Source organism: Phymastichus coffea, unplaced genomic scaffold, assembly GCF_024137745.1.
Source record: "Phymastichus coffea isolate CEN01 unplaced genomic scaffold, Cenicafe_Pcof_1.1 PCOF00133, whole genome shotgun sequence".
Taxonomy (NCBI): Eukaryota; Metazoa; Arthropoda; class Insecta; order Hymenoptera; family Eulophidae; genus Phymastichus; species Phymastichus coffea.
In genome coordinates, this window is record NW_026706944.1 from 341,796 (window position 1) to 364,049 (window position 22,254).

General features: G+C 36.3%; 2 protein-coding genes and 1 long non-coding RNA gene across 3 annotated transcripts; all 3 read left to right on the forward strand.

Annotated features, from left to right (window-relative positions):
• The first annotated feature begins 706 nt into the window (after window positions 1-706).
• LOC131671702 (cilia- and flagella-associated protein 300-like) lies at window positions 707-2,221 on the forward strand. Its single transcript, XM_058948322.1, has 6 exons — window positions 707-801; window positions 948-1,029; window positions 1,115-1,184; window positions 1,325-1,497; window positions 1,568-1,740; window positions 2,023-2,221. Exons 1-6 carry the CDS (start codon window positions 707-709, stop codon window positions 2,216-2,218), a joined length of 789 nt encoding a protein of 262 aa, XP_058804305.1. The 3' UTR covers window positions 2,219-2,221.
• Window positions 2,222-19,083: 16,862 nt separating this feature from the next.
• LOC131671706 (uncharacterized) lies at window positions 19,084-20,123 on the forward strand. The gene is made up of 4 exons (XM_058948325.1): window positions 19,084-19,278; window positions 19,411-19,509; window positions 19,584-19,641; window positions 19,818-20,123. The coding sequence occupies exons 1-4, from the start codon at window positions 19,084-19,086 to the stop codon at window positions 19,967-19,969; spliced, it is 504 nt and encodes a 167-aa protein (XP_058804308.1). The 3' UTR covers window positions 19,970-20,123.
• A 1,002-nt stretch (window positions 20,124-21,125) lies between these two features.
• LOC131671703 (uncharacterized) lies at window positions 21,126-22,111 on the forward strand. The gene is made up of 4 exons (XR_009302562.1): window positions 21,126-21,179; window positions 21,327-21,425; window positions 21,499-21,556; window positions 21,776-22,111. It is a non-coding gene; the product is annotated as an uncharacterized LOC131671703 (long non-coding RNA).
• Window positions 22,112-22,254: the final 143 nt, after the last annotated feature.

A 22,254-nucleotide genomic window follows, 5' to 3' on the forward strand; every position in this document is an offset into this window, starting at 1 on the left:
ACAGGTCGATTGTCGACGAGTCATTGTGCGATAAGATTGCAAAATCTGCGTACGGCAGGATGCATATTTCAAACGCAGGACGAGCTTCCCCGTTAAATTAGCAATTCATTCCTTTGCGAGTGCTCAATTCGATGCGACATTCGCTAAATTTGAATTTACTTGGCAAATTGTTTTCTATGCTACCCAACATTGTTAGACCAAGCGATAAATCTTTTAAATAAATGGTTGTATCTAGTAGGCGTAAGTGTAGTTCGCACTTGTTTGCTCGTAGTAAGTTTCGCGCGCGTCTTCTCTTAAAGCTGTTTGTAAGCGTCGCTGCTGGAGATAAAACTTAATTACGAATAAGTCGCTGTGCTCTTTGTCATAGCATATTTGAAACGCAGTGCGGGCGAATTATTACCTTTTTAAAAGAAAAACCAAGCCTCATTTCATTAATGTAGCTGCGACGACGTGCACAGTGAGGAAGAATCAGCAACTAGACAGGAAACGATTTTTCGGAAAATTACCCAATCAAACTCAAATTGCGGGCTCGCCAAACAAAGGAGAAAATATTCATTTGCTGAGAGCATAGTAGAACGAGGGAGAGAGATCACTGCTCGGGGGTAAAGTCTATAAGGATAGTCGCATCAGCGGAGAAAGGGGAGGGGCAATATACGCGTGATCGTTGCCGAGGTGGTTACCGCGGTAACCCGGGCTTTGTTTGAAAATGGAGCTCGATCCGGACTACACGTTCGTACAGCTCGTTCCCAGGCACTACATGGGAATCGAACATAAAGACACTCAGCACTACTTTAGGAAATGGTAATTATAAATATTTTTATTGTTTACCAGTTGCAAATAAGCTCGAGTTGTAAGCATTACCTTTCCCATTATGGTTCTCCGAATTTTTCGAAAGAAAATCGATACAGCTTAACGTTGTAAATATCGTGTCAACTGTTATTGTTCAGGGGATTGCAAGGCAACATTAGTATTCAAGATTTTTGCTTTAATCAGCCATTCCAGCCGTACAATAAGTATCATTTAGCAGAAGTGAGTGATTTTATTTCATTTTTAAAATTAATTATTTACTTCTCGAAAGTTCTTTTTTCCTAATATTGATGACCATTAATTCCAGAAATTTTTCAAGGACCAGAAGGTCGTTTGCTCTTTATTGCTCAAGCAAGGAGACTCGTGGGTCAATAAAGGTATCGGCCGTTATTGCTATCGCATGATTGGTTTTCGATGAGATAATATTTATAGACCAAAACTGTCGATTTCCTCTCAAATGAAGTTCGAAAAGAAATGGCGTCGTAAATTCTGCAAAAAGAAAAATTAATGCTTTCAGGCATCAAAGCGGCCTCGGTTCAAGTTACTCCTGTTCCATGCACGGTATTAAATACGTCATTTTTTGACAAATTACTTGATCCTGCCAACAAAATTGTCCGAGATTCTGGACTAATTAACAAGCAATGTGACACATACGTCGATGGATTTACGATTTCCGATAAGCTCCGAGGGGTCAGTGTATCAAATGAAAAATAATTATTTCTGAGTTCGAATGTACTAATTGATCACTTATTCAATGTAGATGCTTCTTGACGAGGAATGCGATCAATACAATTTGTACAGCGCCAAAGAACGAGAAGAATTCATCTTCCGTATTTTTGAGATGCTGATTCTTGGTGGAGCTCTGTGCCAGTATGAAGATGAATTGAAACCCTATCTGGATGTTACCAAGAAGATTTATAAGGAACTAGTTAGGTGAAAAATTACTTCCACTTCGTTAGCTAAACTAGTTGTACAAACTTTTTTAACCCTTTTTTCTTTATGAATAACGACAACAAAGGTCGATCTTTTTTTTTGTTCGTTAGTTACGTATCTTGGGAAATCACGCCATGCAAAACAATCAAATTTAAATAAATCTTACAGTTACGATATAAAATTCGATAAACAAGAAAAAAAAAAGAAAAGAAGAATAGATCTAACTTTTTTGGCGAACAATTTATTTCCATTACCGAAGCGCAGGATTTGAATTATTTGCAGAGTTCGCAAACAAGAAGAGAGTTGTGATCTGTCCATAGGAACGACCGTTTTACAAGTGGTAGCGAAGGATTCTCAGGGCGAAGCGTTTTTTCCGGCCAATCCAGGCCACCGGCAAAATATTGGATTCCTGCTAATTGATGGCTCGGGTCGACAGATAACGACGCTTTTGCATCAATTTGGAAGTTTTCATTGGTAAACGACCGGCTAACTGTTCAAGTGCTGTTTCCCCCTTGCCGGGGGAACATCAATTCAACGCTAAATCAGCGCCGATTCAATTCACGAAACAGTTCTGCTCGACTTGATTAACTTATTGCTTCTTTTTTAATTAAATCTTGCTAATCTCTTATTCGTATTATAGATTATTATTCTCGTGGATGGACGGCCTGATGAACTTGTATTTTCTTATTTTTAATTCGATGTCAACCGAAATAAAGAATGATTCAGAATTTTATTATTTCTAAGACAAATCTTACTTTGAAAAAATATACCGAACTGATATTTTACGATAAAATAAAAACGTCAGTTGTAGGATAATCTCTCTAAATTATGTGTTGTTTTCATATCATTTTCTTCAGTTGAAGAATATATTGCATTTTAACAAATTTTTTAATTTGACGTATTCAGCGCGCTCACAAACTGTACTAACCAATCAACAGCGTAAAATAATGGACGATCATACAATAACTATTACGTAACAAAATGCTCGATCGCGCTATGACTTTAGCAATAATTAAAATAAATCACCCTGGAATATCATTTTTATAGTGGCCTCTCAACGAAACCACTAGGTATTTTCAAAAGGTGGAAAGAGAAAGTTTACTCATGTTGCACATTCCAGTAATTAAAAGTACAAAGAGCTACCTCGGACCGGGAAAACCAACAGCGACGTGAAGGACAGGGAAGCGAAAGAATTTTCTACACTTTCAACGTAGCGTTTTACATCTTGCGCGCTCGCCTGCCCCTCCTTGGCGCAAGAGGAAAAAAATCTCATTAAAAGGCGCAAAAACGCAACGCTCGTGTGTGATTATGCCAGAGGCCGAAAATTGCGAATGTCGTAGGTACTATCGACATTATGCAGCTACACACACGCCCGCTCTCGTCGAGTTTCTCTCCACCTTCGCGGTCTCATTTACATTCTTCCTTTGTTACCGCAGCTTTCTCGGCTTATACCCCTCGCCCCTCGCTTGCCTTTCTACTCACCCTCTTTTTTTTATCTTGTTTACATTTACTTTCACACTTTTCTATTATTCTGGCGCTCATAATCATTTTTTATTTTACCCTATACTTTTGACACGATTATTTCTTTCATGGACACCTTTTCTTTGCTTTTGAAGTATCGCTCGAACGATTCTTCTTGCTGGAAGTACTTACTTGAGAATCGACTGTGAACTTACGTGTTTTTCATACATGCAAACAAGAAATGTTATTGTATGAGGTTTCATAAAAGTAAGACAATATTTTTTTTTAAGTTACAAGTTTTAAATTACATTGATAAAATATCTTTTTTTCTATAAGGCAGAGAGGCCTAATTAATGAATAAAACGAATTCATTGTTTACATATATACAAGCTACTTTTGTCCTACTACTGTTAGATAAAATATTTACTATTTATTTATTTCAGTAACTTGAATCCAAACGAAGAATGATTTTGTCAAACTAATTAACTTAATAAGAGGTTGACGACTTTCTACGCCGACCGATTGATCCAAAGAAAATTTTAATTGGTATCATTTTTTCACACTGGAATAACTAAAACATCTGAATTATTTTTCTTTGTTCTCTTAATGAAACGTTTGGACGAAGTAATCATACTTATCAAAACATAAAATTTTCAAATGTAACAATTACGTATTCATGTGAAGTACGAATGATTATCTTAATTATCACGAAATATCCTTTATAATATTTAAAAGTAGCTACAAAATACCGTGGATGAAGAATTGTTTCAATATCTATTTACAAATGACGAAAAGAATGTTACTACTTCTTATCGGATATCTAACATTTTATTTTCTTTTTCTGTTCATCAACATTTTCCATTCTATCATTTTCTTTTACTTCTTTTCTCTCGTAGCCTTTCACCGCGATCTACTATTGAATTTTTCACTTTCAGTCTCTCTATCTCCCCCATTTACGATGGGCCGCGCCTCTCTTTTTCTACTCCTTCCTTCGAAGTTGCATTCTATGTCTTACGCAAAATCATTCTCCCCCCTCTTATTCCTTGACGCTTTCGCGCATCTACATATCAAATCCCGGAGCTCCCTATAGGTATGTTGGAAAAGAACGATAGAACGTACCTATAGTGCGATTCGACTTCAATTCAGATTTGTTCGTGCTGTTCTCCCTTGCTACTTTCTTCCTCTCTTCTTATTTCGCATTATACAAAGCATGAATGTTCCTGTTACCGTATCATTTTATATTCTGGAAAGCGTACGCTTGAGGAAGGTACAGATTTTTCATTTTACACTTTTTTTTTTAATTTAACATTTACATAAGGTGGAGATGAATAATCTTTTCATATCGAGTGGCAACGTACGTACGATTTCGAAAAGACAAAATTTATTTTATTGCGTAATTGTATAATGGAAAACTAAGACACCGCAAAAATTCCGATAGATCGCACAGTTAAAAAATATATATTTTCAACTTCATTCGACATTTGATTTAAATAGTTTATTTTATTTCATTACTAGTTTTTTATACGTCAAATTGTTCTTGGAGCATCATATTTTCAATACTTCGAGAACCTCATCAGAAGTGCTAAGGCGTAGTTACAAAGAGCTGTTCGTTTGAATAATTAAATGAATGGCATAAAGAAAATACAAACTCTTGAATAATCCGTTCACTATTGAAAACATTCATGACAATACAGCCGGCAATATTGACTCTTGAGAATATCAACGAAGTAGAGCGAAAATCTTCTCTACAAGAAAAAATTCTAGGTCATTACCAATATTGTAGCCGAGTGAGTAATTGAAGGTCCTTACGTAGTAAGCATTCAAGTACCTTAACTTAGAAGATGGATAATTCTCTGATTAAGTGTTGCAATTATACCGCGTAGCTTGTCACTAACCCTTTATCGCGCAAGAATCTTCAATTGAAAAGCAACAAAGTTGAGGCGTCAAAGCAAGAGTGTAAAGCTACAATGAGCAAGGCAGAAACGTTTGTAGAAGACAGCATAATCCACCTTACCTTCATTCCTCGCGTGTGTGTACTCGCTCGCTTGGTACTCTTAACACAACGTAAGCAGTTTCTCGTTTGCGCAGCGTTTCGCGCGAGGGAGGACTTTCCCCGCCGTAGACGTTCAAGCGAAGCGCGCGCTGCTTGATTGATTGACTTGCCAGTTTGTTTAGCCGCCCGGCTTGCCTCTAGTCACCCCCTCCCCCCTCTCACTCTCTGAAAATTTAAAATTGTAATGTTAGAGTTGCGAGCTTATGAATCTATGGAAGCGATTGTGGAATTAAGAAGATTGACTGAGTGTAGCGTTGTTGTGTAAGGCCGTAAATCAATTTTGAAGGAGTGAATGAGGGGCGGGGGCAGGAATAATGTTCGCTTTGGAGAAGCTGAATATTGTTGTATTAATATTAGAGAGGTAATGTACGATAACGACATTGCTTGCCCTCGCAAAAATATTACGATAAATCATCAGTCGCTATCTTGCTGTTAATTAATAATTGCTCCAGTACGTTCAACGTTTTTGATACGATGGTGAGCTGGAAAATTTAACGAGAAAATACGATTACTTGAAAATGAACTCTACGGTGCAAGGGCATCGTATTCACTCCTTTAAAGACTCTCTCTCTCTCTCTCTCTCTCTCTCTCTCTCTCTCTCTCTCTCTCTCTCTCTCTCTCTCTCTCTCTCTCTCTCTCACTCAGTCACTCACTCACTCAGCTGCTACATTTTCCTTTGAAATTCGCTGAGCTTTACGTACACGGGCGAATTGAATTTCAAATAGTCTGACTTTTTACCCTCAACTTGGACTCATTATACAAATTCACAGAGGCATCGGGCCTTTTAAAAATACTTTCACTGAGAAGGAAAAAAGTGCGAGAGATTGGTACAAAGTGCAGGTAAAATCATGTGGAAAAGAAAGTAACATTGAAACTTCTTCGTGAAAATTTCATTCGCGCTTTTTTTATTTCTCGCTGCAAGGCTCGTTAGACTGCGTTGCTGCCGCTTCCTGCAACCTCGACGTCGTGGAAAACTAGTGACTTTTGCGTGCTCTCTCTGCGTGAAGAAATTTTTTCCTCTTCACTCTTGAACGAGAGTATACTGCGTCAAGTATAATGAATTTTTACATATGCCAGTGTCTGTAAATTATTTTTCTTCATTTTCTTTTCCCATTTGTTTTTATTAATTTCTTTAAATAACAAAGACGCGCTTATTAAATTCAACGCAAACTGAAGTTTGAGCACGATGATCTTAATTTCAATATTGCGTATTATATATCATTCAATGTGCATTATTCGCATCGATTGACGTGAAATTAATTGTTCGCATGGATATAATACTGCAAAGTAATTTGACAGTACGTGCGAGATTACAGATATTTAATTTTGAATTGAAACATTTTAATTATTATAAGCTGTTTGAAATTTGTTAGAATGTAATCGTGTTCAAGGCTAATTTATCGTACGCGTTGTGGTTTTAAAGTAATTTCAAACGCTCAGAACACACGGACAATCTAATCGCTACGACTTTGACAAGTCCCCTCTTAGCTCTACCTATAAACACACCTAAGAGTATGCATTTATATATCTGTCTTGATCGCTCTGGCAGTTATAATCTATTGCTTCTCCCAAAATCTTGATAGCTAGAGTAGCGAGTAGTTGAGCTTTTGCCGGAGGCACAGCCGCACAGAGCAAAAAGTCGCGTAATGGAAATTTCAGCGTGTATCAGCGCATGCTTACGTCACGCACATAGATACAGATTTGCACCTGCACGCATCCTGTGTAAATTAAACTCATCCACATACTTGAAAGATTTAAAACATTTTGGAAAAGTTCATAGAATAAGATTCGTTATCACACGTTAAATCTATAAGTCGAATTCATCGTTTTATGTTACAGTTTTCCGATCTGCAAAGAGAGGAATAGCGAGAGAGAAATAAAAGATGGTTCTTCCTTTAGGTAGAATTGCAGAATATCTCGACTTATATTTCTATCTCTTTAACTATAATGTATGCTCAGATGATCTCTTTGCCATTTTGATTACGTTAAAATCGTCAAAGAAAATTCTCCGATACGATTTATTTCACCTCCATTCCACGCTATCGACGCACAATAAATACGCCATTTTAAACAAATAAATTTATATAGAACCAAAAGTTACGTAAAAGAATCATTTATATTGTGATATATTTGATCACGGATTTCTCAGCATTTTACGTACCGCAGACTTATTTCAGTAGTTATTCGGCGAAAATTTTACATTAATGAAATTTTAAACTGAACGAACTATCAGGTTAATTTGCTGAAGTATATTACGGCAAATACTTGCCATTGACTGAAATGTATACTAGAACAGAATATTTTCATTTAACTGTTCAAAGCACAGTATAGGCTTACTAATCAGCTTGCGGGGCGAAGTTGAAGCATACAATGTTATTCTACAATATCCACGTAAGCTCATTGAATCAGTTAGGCGCAGGAAAATGGGAAATATGTTAAAATGGCTAATTATGTTAAAATAAAGCATCAGTGGCACTAGCAGTTTCGTGAATATCCATTACCAGAAGATGAAGAGCGTAAAATACGGCTGCTGAAACTCAACAAGCTAATCGTTGGAAAAGGAAAAGAAAAGCTCGACCAAAATAAAAGGAGCAGCACCGAGGAGGAAAAAAAACTTTTCAACAAAGAGACGGAACAGCGAAACTTGGTCCCCGACTTCTTTTCCTCATTCAATAAAGTACTGAGTCGAGGAAGGGCCTTTTCCGCTTTTTTTTTTCATTATCTCCGTACAGCTAAGCCCGAAGAAAGAAGAAACTTGGCGCTGCGGCATTGACTTGGCCGCGCTTTTTTCTAAACGCACACGTGCGCTTTATTGGACTTAACTTTTTTCTCGTCGTCTCACCTTCCGAAGCTGATCCGCGAAATCTCACGAGAAGAGGGGGCATGAGTTTCCCGTCGGAGAGTGAAGAAGACGTGCGCGCTCACTGCTAATTTTGAGCTCGACTTCGCTGTAATAGCGCAGTTTCATGGGCAATTTCGAGCGCGCAATAGTTTTCTCGCTATTCTTTTTTTTTTTCTATTGCAATTGCTCCTCGGCTTACGGCTATTGTTCGTTCGCACACGCAGTGCAATTTTTTTCAACGTCATCAAGAATTAATTAATTCGACATCTGAATCAACCTTAAAATGCACTCGTTCGTCAATGAAAATGAAATAGTGTTTGAAAAGATTTACTTGAACTCGTTTTTTCTTCGATATTTTTCTTCAATAAAAAGCAAAATGTACCATCAAACTAGATATTTCGCAGTGAATGCAAAAGGAAGGGCGGCGGTGGGGACTATGAGCGGGCGATCGACTGCGACTTTGGAATTGAATTGGAAGCTAGTGGTCATGCCGAGGATTTCGCGATGGTTAATCTCTTTGAACGCAACCGTCGTTTTTTATTGCGCAAGCGGATAATGCTGTTACAAAGATTCTTGTGTCGTTCAACTGCGGAGCCGATTTTTGTCGGCGAATTCCTTTGTTGTAGTTCCATATAAAGGACTGAGAATCTCTATTGCGAGGAAATGGTTGAATGATTTATTGCTTGTCGAATTGAATTTGAATTGCAAAGGCTTGACGTGGTCTGAGTATTTTGGTTCTTTGAAAATTGACTGACTTGTCTTATTTATGAGAAGTCGTATTTCCTACGTCGATTTAATAATTGAGTGAAATTGATGTTGAGTGACGTTACTAATGTAGTAATAATTACTTGGGCTTGTCGTTTTTTCTAATTTATGAGAGTATTTAAATTGAGTTTTGATTAAAATCTGTTACATAATTCATCAATTCGAATTTTTTGATTAAAAATTATTTTAATAACTGCGAAAAGGAATAAAAATGAAAAGGCTAGGAGTTCAAAGGTCGAAGTAATCAACACGGATTTCCCATAAGCGAGCAGAGCGAAGACAGTGAGATTGGTTTCACAAAGTTTTTGCAGCGTTCACTCGCGCGCGCACGCCTCGAGTAAAGTTTTTCTTCCGGCCAAGTATCGTATAGTCGTCGCTGCCTTGATGTTATTTCAAAGAGAATTTAAAGTTTATTCTTCATTCCCTCTTGATCTTATTCTATTCAAGGTTCCTTTTTTCCATTCGTAAAACATTTTCCTTTGCTTGGACGAGGTATTTTGTTATAACACGATGGTATATTAATAAGTTTGAAGATTCCCGGTTATTTCCTCAATCTTCTGTGAGAATAGAGTAACTTTATTTTCAACTTTACTTTAAGCACTAAGTTTTCAAACAAGTAATTAATTGAAACACCTAAAGACCTTATTTTTCGCTTCAAGCTGAACTGTAGCATCGGATTAGATTCTGTATAGCGTAAATTACGTAATTATTTCGACGAGAGAAGGGAATGTTTTACAGTTGTAACTTATCTCTTTTCATTAAATTATTTATTATTTTGCGAAGTAGTGAGGTTTGTTTAATGGCTGATTTTCTTATTGGTAAAGAATGGCAACAAATTTAAAAAATTTAACATACGAAAATGATTCTTCGATTGATGTCGCTCAATGTAATTATTGTACCACGTTCTTTCTCTAGGTACTCGTATCCTAGAGTGCAAGCATTATTATTATTATTTAGTATAATTTACAAATCAAGGTAGATCAGTTCATTTCTTTGATATAATATCGGTATTAGATATAGAAAGCAGTTCATATCCAAATCAAAATTAAATGTAATTGTTTGCACGTTTGAAAGCTTATAGTTGATATACAAAGATAGTCTGTGCATATTTTCAGGTCGATTGAACGTCTGGTCTTTAGGATATTGTTAATAAAAATCGCTTTTTACATACGACGGGTATAGCGTGCGACGTAAATGTGTTTATATCTTCGCTGTAGGTATATTTTTAAAATAAATGCTATAATTTTGAACAACAAACAAAGGTTCGCGGAAACCGTGTGTGTCTAATTCTGACGCAACGGTCAAAATGATAAAGTTCACATGAATATACGTGTGCGAGAAAGTGCAATAGCTTATTTTTTCTTTAGCGATTTGCACATATGCAAAAAATCCATTATAATTTCTAATTTTTATCGTACGTGATCTCAAATTAACAGACACATTATGTCGGAATTGTTGCAATCGGTTTACGTTCGCTGAATATACGGAAGCCAACTGCCGAGCAGTTTGGCGAGCATCTAATGCGCACACTTGAAAGGTATTAAAATCGTTTGCGATAGAATATTAAGCTTCGAGCACTATAACTCTATATTGCAATAGTCGAGCGATGGCGCAATATTCGCTCGGTTCGCTCGAAGTTTACGAAGCCTCGTTAATTCTCGTTACCGCGCGTGCGTGCGAGATACGCCCGAGATATGCGTCCGTGTGCGCGGGTGGAGGGCGTCAGGCGTGTGCACCGCGGCCAGGCCTGCCAAAGCGTACAATTTCACGCGGAAACAAACCGAGGCTCAAACTCGCAGACGAAGACAGCGCGCGGGCCTGGGGAACGGGGCGCGCAAATAGAGCTGCGAGCAGCACGGACTCGCGACATCTGCTGCTGTCGCCGTGAATACTGCACTTACGTCTTCGCCTGCCAACATCTCCGGCTTCTTCGTTTTCATTTTCAATCGCGCGCGCGTGACGGCGAAGAACGGTGGGAAGAGGAGGTCGAAGGAGGGGGGTGGGCCAAAAGTTGCCTCGCGTTCCTCATATCCTTTTTAAATCTGGGCCAAGTCGCTCTCTCCGCGACGCCCACTTGTTTGACAGTGTAGTGCTTTTCCTTGAGTTTCCCGCCTTGCCAGCCAGTTTTTCTTTTCTCTTTTTGTCAAGCAAGTGCTTTTCGATGTTGATTTATTGTGTGCCTTAGAGTAGTGTGAACACTTACTTTTTCTCTTTTCACGCGCGATGTTTTCTATGGATTCGCCATATTGGATTATATTTTATCAAAAGTTTCTCTTTCAATTGCGAGCGCTGGTCTGCTTTTACTTTGCGAGCTTTTCAAATATCTTTTTTTTTCGCCTTTGTTTCGTATACTTCTACATAACTGACGTATGAAATCGAATGAGCTTCATTGAAGCTTACACGCCATTGCAAAATGGAAGTCTTCGCAGCTCGGACAACTTATTTTTTTCGCGTGGACGTGATTAAAAAAAGAACAGTGTAATTTTTAATCACCACACCTACGTTTTTACTACAAAAATGAATGAATGTTTAGATAGGGTGCGCAGGTCCTTTCATCCAATTTTGAAAAATAATCCCCAATATTCAGGCACGCAAAAATTAGCGCATTTTGCATGACCATAAATCACTTTGATAAAAAGCTTAGAAATTCTTTTTCTCGCCATGCTCCATCACGACAGCAGCAGCGTGGCGGCGGCAGTAACACGAGAAAGTTTCATCCTGTTTTACAGCGAGAGATTCAGACTGCTGCTACTACTAGAGGTGGTAGAGAGGGGGATGGGGGAGAGGCTGGAAGCTGGATAATCGTTAAGCGCCGGAGAAACTAGTTGGAGGCTGCCACCCCGAGTCTCTCAGTGCCCAGGATGCTTTTTACTAGAAAAGATCGAGATAATGGGAAATGCAAGGTAAACTATTTCATTTTGTTTAGAATTATCTCACGTGTATAAATACACATTGTAGTATAAATATACAAATATACGTGGCTTGTGGGTCAAGTCGGCATGTATAATAGAATGTATTCTATTCTTCGGATGTGACCTGCTGTATCAATTGTATTAGCTTGTCTACATACAGAGTTTTGTCAATCATGTCTGATGCACTCGTTTTGAATAGCTATTCCATATTTCGCTGCAACAGACACGTTCTCTTGAATAGTATAACACTCTCTCGGTTGTCTCGCTTTCTTAAACAAATAATCAAATTATGGCAGACCCGAATAATTTTAAAGATTATACTTAGTAGGATAAAGAATTACTAGGAATTTCAGACGACAACCGATGTTTTCTTTGTTAAACTTATCCGATATTCAATATTCGTCGTTCCCAGTATCCTGAAAATTAATGTATTACATGGGGATTCGCTACAAGTTACTGTTCCCTTGTGCTGAGAATAGCATTTTTTTCAATATCGACAAGATGCTTTTTTAAAAGCTCATCACTTTTCGTCATCTACAAGATGAAGGAGCAGAAGCGACGGGGTCGCTTCATCAAGACTAAGTTGTGTTCAAAATCAAAAACATGCTCCATCAACAGTTCTGAACTCTCTCGGTAAAGTACACCGAGGCTCGACAAAAGGACAGGTCAGCAGCAGGACGCGACCCTCCTTACGCCGAGGTGTCGTCGTCGCTTAAGAGACATCGCGCAATTTCGAAGTACTGCTCGAACACTGCAGTTTAGGCATTCCGAGGTATTATGTTGTTTTGAAAAGCAAGTTCAGCTGATGATGTTAATTGCGAATCAAACGGCAAATTCGAAATCGTCAAAAGTAGATTGATATTGTTAAGTAGCTAATGAAATGTCACATTGAAATGATACTCGAACAATGGTTTCTCCCTTATCCCCGTCCCATTTTAGTTTTCCAATGTAAAGTGTATGCAAATTTTGATACTTTGTGTATACAGCCATAAAAAAAAAGAAAATTATAAAACTAGGGCATTTCATATAAAAAGGAAAAATCTGTTCCTTTTCACTTGGTTCAAGGACTGAATGGAGAGAGGAGCCTCGCAAAATTTAGCATAAGACGAGTTAGAGCATTTTCGGTCTCGTTCCTTTTTTCTCTTGGATAAAAATAAAAGCTCGTCGTAGTCCGTCGAAAAAACATACGATAAAGCAACGCCCTACATTCTAACATCCCCGAGCGACGAAATCGGCTTAGCCCACACCGGCGCTGGTGCAAAGCAAGCGCACGAAGTGTCTGTCACCTCGAGAGGGTCCCTGTCCCTGTTTCCCTAAGACGCAATCCCCGAAACTTGCTTGTCGCCTCCGCGCCAGCTCTCTGCGAGACAGTCAATTGAATTCACGCGGGCGTGCCTAATTGTCGCGAGCCGACCTGATTGAGCTTGTATAGGTCTAACGACGTAATTACCAATCTGATTTGCCAGCGATACCTATATGTGGCTGGCGGATTGCTGCTATATATTGCTCGTATTCGTCTCTCGTGACGCGACATTTCAGATAATAGAATGACAGAGACTGGCCGACCACTATGAGACGTACGTTAGTACAGTGATGATTCGTAGATGAGCATGTTTTAAAGTCCCTTTTCCGACAACTTTACACATTTTTTAAAAGCACGATTAACTATTATTAATTTAGCTTTCTTCAAGGTTCATTTCAGTTCGCGCGCGCACATAAACTTCGTTAACATCGAAACAAATTTTCGTAATAAAATTACAGCTTCGAAAAAAAAAAAACAGTTCTATATTCAGATATGTTCACGATCATCTATTATATAAAAGTAGAATTCACATTGTACGGCGGTGGTAAATGCTCGCAAAGATCGTAGGGTATTGTTGGCTCTGACCCGCTTTTCATTTTTTTTTTCGTTTTGTTTCCGTTTTAACGGGAGAATTTTTGTCGCGCACGCGCGTCACAACGCGAAGTTCCGAACATTTATTTGCCGAAACTGCTTACATGTTGCGCGTGTAAATTGTTCAGCCGAGCAACCTTTGCTTTACTTGTCAGAGAATGTTGCGAAGCGATATTTCACGTTTTATTAGCTCAATTCTGTCGTGACTCGTTTGAATCGATTGGCCGGCGACAACACGCTACCTCGCCATCCAATCTACTGATTGTCGCAATGTCAATTTTAAATGTACTGCCCAATTCCCTGATACTTATATTTTCAGTTGTTCAACTGCACTGTTGCGCTTTAGCTAATAGGTTTTTAAGTGAACGATGTAATTCGGTGGAAAATTGGTGAATGTTGTTTGTGATTCGTGGACAATTTTAACGAAATAGTGGATTACGTACTCAGGCTAGAAAAGTATTGGTAAGTACATGGATATGTGAAAATTGACATTAATCTATTAATTAACTTTCTATTTAAATAGCAGTAGTAAAAGATTGAAAGGCTCGAACTTTTTCAGCTTGGGTTGGCTCGTAGAACGAAATTTGGAGTACCGAGTTGATTTAAGTTTTCGAACTTTCCCATTTGTCGAACATTCTGAATTTTTTCAACGTTTTTTAAAAATTCCCACACATCATTTTGCTTTTAACTCAGTAACAAAGAAGCTTGTGCTCTCGAATTCATGCCGAGCATTCGCAGAGTACTAGTAGCGACTATTTATTGAAGTACTTTGATTAGTGTCGAAAAATCAAAAAGTTCTTACTTGTCTTTTTTTATATTGATGAAGATTAATTAATAAAAATCTAGAATAATATAACTAAAAACATAGGAATCAATGTTATTTATATTTACAAAGTTTTCCTCGACGATGGAGAATCAGGTTCTAGTAATAGCCAGTTAGTTTGAAAGGTGAGTCGGATGAATGCGGGAGGATTGAGAGTATAGACTTGATTTACTGGTTTGGTAGAGAGACGAAAGCCGAAGAAGGAGGAGGAGGAGGTAGAGGAGAGGAAGATCAAAAGTAGCCCTCTTTGAATAACAAGCCTGATGAACCGCAACAAGTCGCGGCGGCAGCCTGAATTTCACGGAAGAGCGACGAAAGAGAGGCGGAAGTAAAGGAAAATATGTTATGCCAAGCGGACGCCGAAACCCGATTACCGGCAATTCATTTTCGCCCGTTGTTCCATTATGCTGGTGGCTACTGGATTAAATGAAAGGATGTATGAACTCGAGAATTGCTCGAGCTTTTTTAATTGCATTTTCGGCTATCTATGTTTTCTTTTTATTCTGGTTTTTCTACTTGTCCTGACCTATATTTTTTAAATTTTAACATTTAGCTAAACAATTTATGCATTCGTGTAATACAGAACATAATTGAAGGAGTATTTTTATTCTTTTTTAAATTTTGTTTCAATAATTTGCTTAACAAACGTGTGTAAGTGCTAGTTGGGATCAAATAAAGTCTAAAGATTATCATAAAATATATTTAGCTTAAATTAAGTAATTGTGACGTTGTAGTTACGTTATACTTCTAGGTACGTCTAAGTTTGATGCAATCTCGGAGTTTATTATTTGCCAGAAGTTTTCGATTTCCTACGTAAACTGACTGGGATTATCGTTGATAGGGAGTACCGCCTTTCTATGTTATTTGTCGTTTATTAAATATTCAGTTCTATACATTTTTTATATTGATTCTTTTACATGTTAAAATTTTTTATGCAACATAACGAGAGATGTCGGAGAAAAGTAAAAACCTTATGTAAATAAATTTTATAACGCTCGCTTGTTTAAGCGAAGGTTTTCTAGCTGCGCATCAGTATTATAGGTTTTTCGTAGCGAGGAAGATCGCAGTTCCAAAAGGCCTAGGCCTATACAATTTTTTATACATCATGTTTACACTATAATCACGAATCTTACTGTGTGGCTGTCTAGTCTTCAAAACCTCGGAATTTCCTTTTGGATTATACATTTGATCTTCTTTTTTAAAGATTTCTTTAAGAATTTCTTCATATAGAAAAGAAGAATTAAAGAAAATTTTTAATTTTCAATGTTGAATCTGAGTATTCTAAAGTTATTATAATGGTGTATAAATGATATAAGCAGACAGTAGTTGAATATTGAATAATTATAGTTCAGTTTCATTAGTTGATTTGTAAACGCTTTTTTTAAGGAGATTTTCATCTTCATCAAATCTAACGATTGCTGTATTTCCAAGTTTGTTGAACATCTCATATGAATAACCTAATATATGTGATAATTTTCTCTTTTAAATTTATATGTAAAGCAATTGAACAAAGTTGGTAAAAATTCCATTTCGTATAAAATTGTTAAAAAGAACTTGACAACTTGATATGTAAAAATATTATGGAATTGGAATCATTTCGACGCAATTGAAGTTCATCACAATATCCGATGGAATTCAATTGCCCGAAATAATATTCATGCTGAATGTGATGTATGGAATCGTTTTAAATGAAACATCGCTCAATCAACGTCACTAGCCTACGTATAAATTACTAGCGAAAGTAATCCAAGTAACCAATATATAATCTGTATAATACATGTTATATTAAAAGTTGATCATACGATTGGATTATTTTCAATTCACTCTGATGTCCATTTAGTAAATAGGATATGATGAAATACCATTTGCAAATAGAATAACGCAATTGAAAAAGGAATTTTGTCATTAAAAAAAGCTATAAATCAAATTAGCCAGTTAAAAATTCGAGTGGATTACGCGCTACTTAAAATTAGAAATCAAGATAAACAGCATCCGATAATCAGCCGACACTTTACAAGACCGCACGGCAGTGTATATAACAGCATGCGTCATTATATCGGAAAACACTTTCGCAGATAGCTATTCGCAATAAACTGTTTTGTACAGCGCAAAAAAAGAGAGAAAAAAAAGATGACGAGATACCGTCAGAACCATAAGCAACAAAATAAAGAGTCGCATTGCTCGCAGATATTTTCTGTTGTATAAAGTTCTTACATATGAGAGCCACACGTAACAAAATGCGGTTCTTCTTTATAACGAAATCTGACACAAGTGCTATCAGATAGAGTGAAGCTCTTTGCTTTCTACCCTTCTTTCAAGCTTCCCTTTGGCTATACGACCTGTCGGCAATTGTAATCGATCTTTTAGCGCACAAGAGTGAGAAGCTTTTCCCCTCCTTGCTTGAGCTTTGAACTGCAAGAAACTTATCGAGTATCTTATAACACTTCAATGACAATAGTATATGAAACAGTTACGCAATATATTTTTACACACCATCGCATTTATTATACAATTTTACCTACACTTAAATTTATTTCACTTAGAACGAAGATGGCAACGTGGGAGAATAGCATAAAACGTATTCTACCACTTCGGTGTCTTTGTTATTGTATTACATTCCAATTTTAAAAAGTTTATGTTGATATTCTAGACGTGGAAATTAAGGTCATAGTAGAATTTAATTTTTGAACGTGTATTTAGAAATTTATTGTTCAATTGTCTTAGAACTGAAAAGTTTAACATGTAAAAAAGTATAAAAATCAATTAAGTGGTTTCTTTTCTCTAATTTGATGATTCCTAACTTAAGGAATACTTTGTTCATTTAGACTTTTATAATGATGTTTCACTACGAGCATTTTGGTCAATAACTAAGTTGATTCAGTGATCAAGACAAACTGATAGAATTGATTTTAGCAGCAACATTCCTGATTCTCTCCGGCGAAAAAGCTTAAAATTACAACTCAACGGTAGTAGACCGTGGACAATGTATTCCCATATAAGAGAGGAGACGCGGCTCACCTTTTAAAATAAAAAAAAAACAAACAAACAAAATTGCAAGTACGCGTAGTCGACGTCCGAGGCTTGCAACTGCACACCCGCGGCAATTTGTCATCGGGATATCGATTTCATACGATAGAACACAGAGAGCGAGCGCTTTTACTTTTCTTTTTCAGTCCTTTTTCCGCTGCTCGCGCTCGCAAGCTCTCGAAACGCGCAGCACACGCGTGGCATAAATATCAAGGACTTTGAAGCCAAATAAATTGAGAGAGAGAGAGGATTGTGTGACACCAGCGAGCTTCGTTACGCGGCCGATTTGCGCTCGACGTCCCCTTCCCCAGCCGCCTTTGGATTTCTTTTTTCTTCCTATTTTCGGCCTTTTACTCTATTTTCACAGAAAAAGAAGCCTCGCAAGAAAATAATTTATGATGCCGCTATATCGATGGCTTTTCGTATTTACTCGCCTGATCCGTGCTTCTCTCTCCCTCGATTTGTGTACATAAAGAAGTAAGAGGAAAAAAAATTTAGGTCTGGCAGAAGCTGAATTTTTCTTATTCGTTTGCGGATTCTTGGGCAAACGGTTCTTGAAAAATTGCCTGAGTATATGCGTGTACTTTGTGCTCTCGTGATTGACGTACATTCAATTTCGTACGGTATTCGTTACAATCCATATCAAGAAAATTTACTTACGCTCTGTCAGTGCGAAATTATCCGATATCACGAATAGCGTACCATGCATTCTTTTCAACGAATACGCACTGTATTCAAAAGTAAGATTTTGTTAAAATATGAAAATTAGCATTTCATCGGCTGCGTCACTCATCGGGAAATTGAAATGTGCCATACGCAGCGTGGACACGAATAGTAAAGATCGTTAGATAATTGATTAGGCTTTCACAATCAGTGGAAAATGAAATAATCGTATTCACACGCCGCTTCCAATTACAAAGCGCTCGGTGAAACAATAATTACATGGTTTTGGTAATTTCGGCTTCTGGGGAAAAAAGAAGTGTGTGCTCGCGTATTCCAACGGTCATTATGTGATTCGTATGCAGGACGTGAGTAAACTTGCGGCGCGCCAAATAAATCACTTCAATTATCGGCCTCACTATTACGGCTTATTATTGCTACATCAGGGGTTTCCTCTGCTACGTGCCTTTGCGGGTGAATCTTTTCTTCTTCTTTTGTAAGATTTTTCGAGACCGAGAGAACGGAAATTGAAACTGATCTAAGGAACTTGATATCCATTTAGCTTACTAATTAAGTTAATTTTAGAAAATAATTTGATATTCAGTTATTTCGAAAATATATTTTGGAAATGATTAATTCATAAAAAGTTGTTTCAAACGTCATTGACTTTTAATTAAGCATTCAGCAGATAGAATTCATTGAGTTCAATAAAACTTTCAATTAGCAGTAGTTTTAAAAGCGGTTTACCTCATGCTAGTAAATGTACCGGTCAAATATTGAAACCGATTCTGTCAACATTCCTCAATGTGATTCCCTGATAAATTAATGGCATGACTCACTCTAAGTTGTTTTCACTTCACTCGAATGTGTACGTAAAGTCCTTTCAATATTTATTTGATGCAACACATGACTCGCAACGAAAATCCCCACACTGAATATAAATTATCCGTATGCAAATACCAGTACAAAGTAGAAACAAGCTCACAAGCAAACAATCGATATTTGACAGGTATAAAGCCAGGAAACATCTGTCCATTTTTCAGTACACAATTTAACTGTGATAGTGTAAGTACCATCAGGTTTTGTAATTACATAAGAAACGTAAGTTTATCCACTACAAATAACTGTTTTATGTTAGTAATTTAATTTTCATATGTATGTATTAAAATACTTATAAAAATGTGAAACTTATGAATTTAATCATATATATTTAAAATTTATAATTTTTTCTAGATCATGCAACCAAAAGCTATGATTTTGTTATTTGTGGTTGCGAGCGTTCTAGTGATGTCCGAGCTCGCTGCTGCTAAAAAATCTCCAAATGGATATCAAGTATGAGATATAAATGACTTGGAAAATTTTTTGCTATTCTATACTAACAAATTAATTAATTGTTCCTTTTACAGTGCAAACGCTATAATAATTGTCTTTCAAACTGTTGTGCTAACAATAAATGCGTCGAGAGTAAGTTGTTTTTTTAATTAAACCGTTACCTTGAAGTCTCTGATTCATATGATACATTACTTTATACATTAGAGTTGAAAAATATGGTTATTATCATGAACTTGAAATGGCGTCAGTCAATATTCGCTATAGTTTAATAATAGTGTAAGAATATAACGACAATATAATACTTTCAGATGCAAATGGATGTCCATGCTCCAACTTGAATAATCCTTGTAATAGAAAATTGCAAGTATGTATACCTCTACAAGTTCAATGCATTAGAGCACCCTGCTATCCAATCGCAAAGTGCCAGCCTCGTTTCTTGTCTGTAACACCAACAAATTAGTTACATTTGTTGCTGCTTATTACTTCGTTTATGTAATTCTTCAATGGAATATCTGATTTGAATAAAATGGAAATTTTCGAGTTTAAATGGATCGCTTGAAAAAATTAATTTTTATCCAGCTACTTGGACACGAACGAAGATTCAAAATTTTCAATTGAATGAATATTTTTTCAATAAATAATATTCGATAGTACATGACTAGTGTATTATATTCATTATGGTTCCTGATTATCTTTACTATACATGGAACTTCAAAATTATTTACACTAATCTTTTAAATAAATCAACGTTCGTATGTATCTTAAAAGATTAAGTGATGAAAAATCTAGATTTTATTTTATTTTATGAAACATATTGCCAATTGATCATGAATATTTTTATTCAGCACAGCATAATTTGTAATGCTTTAAATGTACATTGAATTTCATTGCACTATTTAATATTTTTATAAGCCTGATCATAATTTTGAAGTACAACATTTATGAAAACTTGTGATAAATACCTGGAATAAGCCTACGACTGTTTCTGTGAAATGAATAGGTATAAATATGTTTGACGTATGCATTATTAGACAACAATTAAAAATTGAATTTTGCTTTTATCGGCAAGAGTTATACGGATGTTTGTTTCTGTACGAATATATTCAAGTATTTTTTATATTAATGACTTGCATTATTTGGGTAACTTTTCCATTTGAGCATATATGTTGTTGAATTTTTCCTTGCTGTAACATTGAGTATGTTGGCAAAGTTATCGTAAAACAATGTACAAGAATACGCTTTACATAGTAGGCCTATAAAGATAACCGTCTAAATATTCAAAATTTGCTTTATCTTTCCGTTGAAATATATATTTCTATAGATAAATAGAATAATCAAGTATCACCATAAATAGACGTAATGAAGCATATTATCCAAAAATTAAAATAACATAAAATTCAGTAAATTTATAATTCTCGTAAAAATTACAAGGATACCTCTAATAAAGTTTGAAAATACCGTGTATGATTTTGCGGCAACTATACTTTAAAATATCTACAAAGATAATAATATCGAAAAAAAATTTCCTTATTCGTAACGTACACACAAAACAGATACGAGACAACAATTGAGAGGTATAAAAAGAGACACAAGAAGTTTCTACTCATCAGTGCGATCTTGACTGCGCAAGCGTGTCTTGTATTAAACGAAGACATCGTAACAAAAAAAATGTGAGTTTGATAAAGTAAAGGGTATTCGATGGGATTTCAATTATAAATGCTTTTTTAATTAGATGCAATAAATACAATGTGTAAAATTCAAAACATTCTCGCGTACCAACAACTTTTTCCAACTTCATTTATTTTTATTTATTTTAGACTATGCATTCGAAAGCTATTATTTTTTCCTTCATTGTGGTGAGTATACTAGTGATGTCACAGCTCGCTGCTGGTAGGAAGTGTGTAGTGGGAAATAAGGTAGTTAGTAAAATCTATCAGTTGATCGGATATTATTGTATGCGTTCATAGAATTCATTCTTTCCTTTTATAGTGCACAACCAATTTGGATTGCTGTACAGGATGTTGCTACAACAATAAATGTGCCGGCAGTGAGTTCCATTGTTATAGTTTTACAGAATTTTTATTTTAAGATATCTGACTTTACGCATGTATAATGTAATTGTACGTTTAATTTTTTCAAATATTGAAAGGAGTAATTGATTAGCGTAAATTTAATTTGGATGCAAAAAATCTTCAATGTGAAAATTTAATGAAGTTTAATATGTATTGGATCATGTAGAAATGTAAAAAAAAATGTATTCCTGCAGGTCTGAAATGGTGTCCGTGCTTGGCCTCCAAAAACCATTGTAATAAGAAAACGGAAGTCTGCGTTGCTAAGGATGTTCAGTGCATAAAAGCTCCCTGTTATCCAGTCCCGACATGCAGAACACGCTCGTGAATTGAAACTTATCGCTAGTTTTTAATAATTCTCAATGTTTGAAAATTTTAAACAGTAAAATGCAACAACAAAAAATAGTTTTTTTCATTAATTATAAGTTGAAAAAAAAGAATTAACTGGCTTGAAAGACTCGATTGACATTCTTCGACCAAGCACTACTGCTCTTAATCCATTTAGCATTTCAATTCGATCCTAAATCCGATATCTGTACAATCATTTATTTCCTTTTTAACGCAATGTAACGGCTTTCGCAGTCATTTACAAATCTCGGACATTGCATTCATAATGCTGATGCCTGACGTATCGACTATTCCATCTCCATCTGTTAATGTCTACGTAGCCGAAACG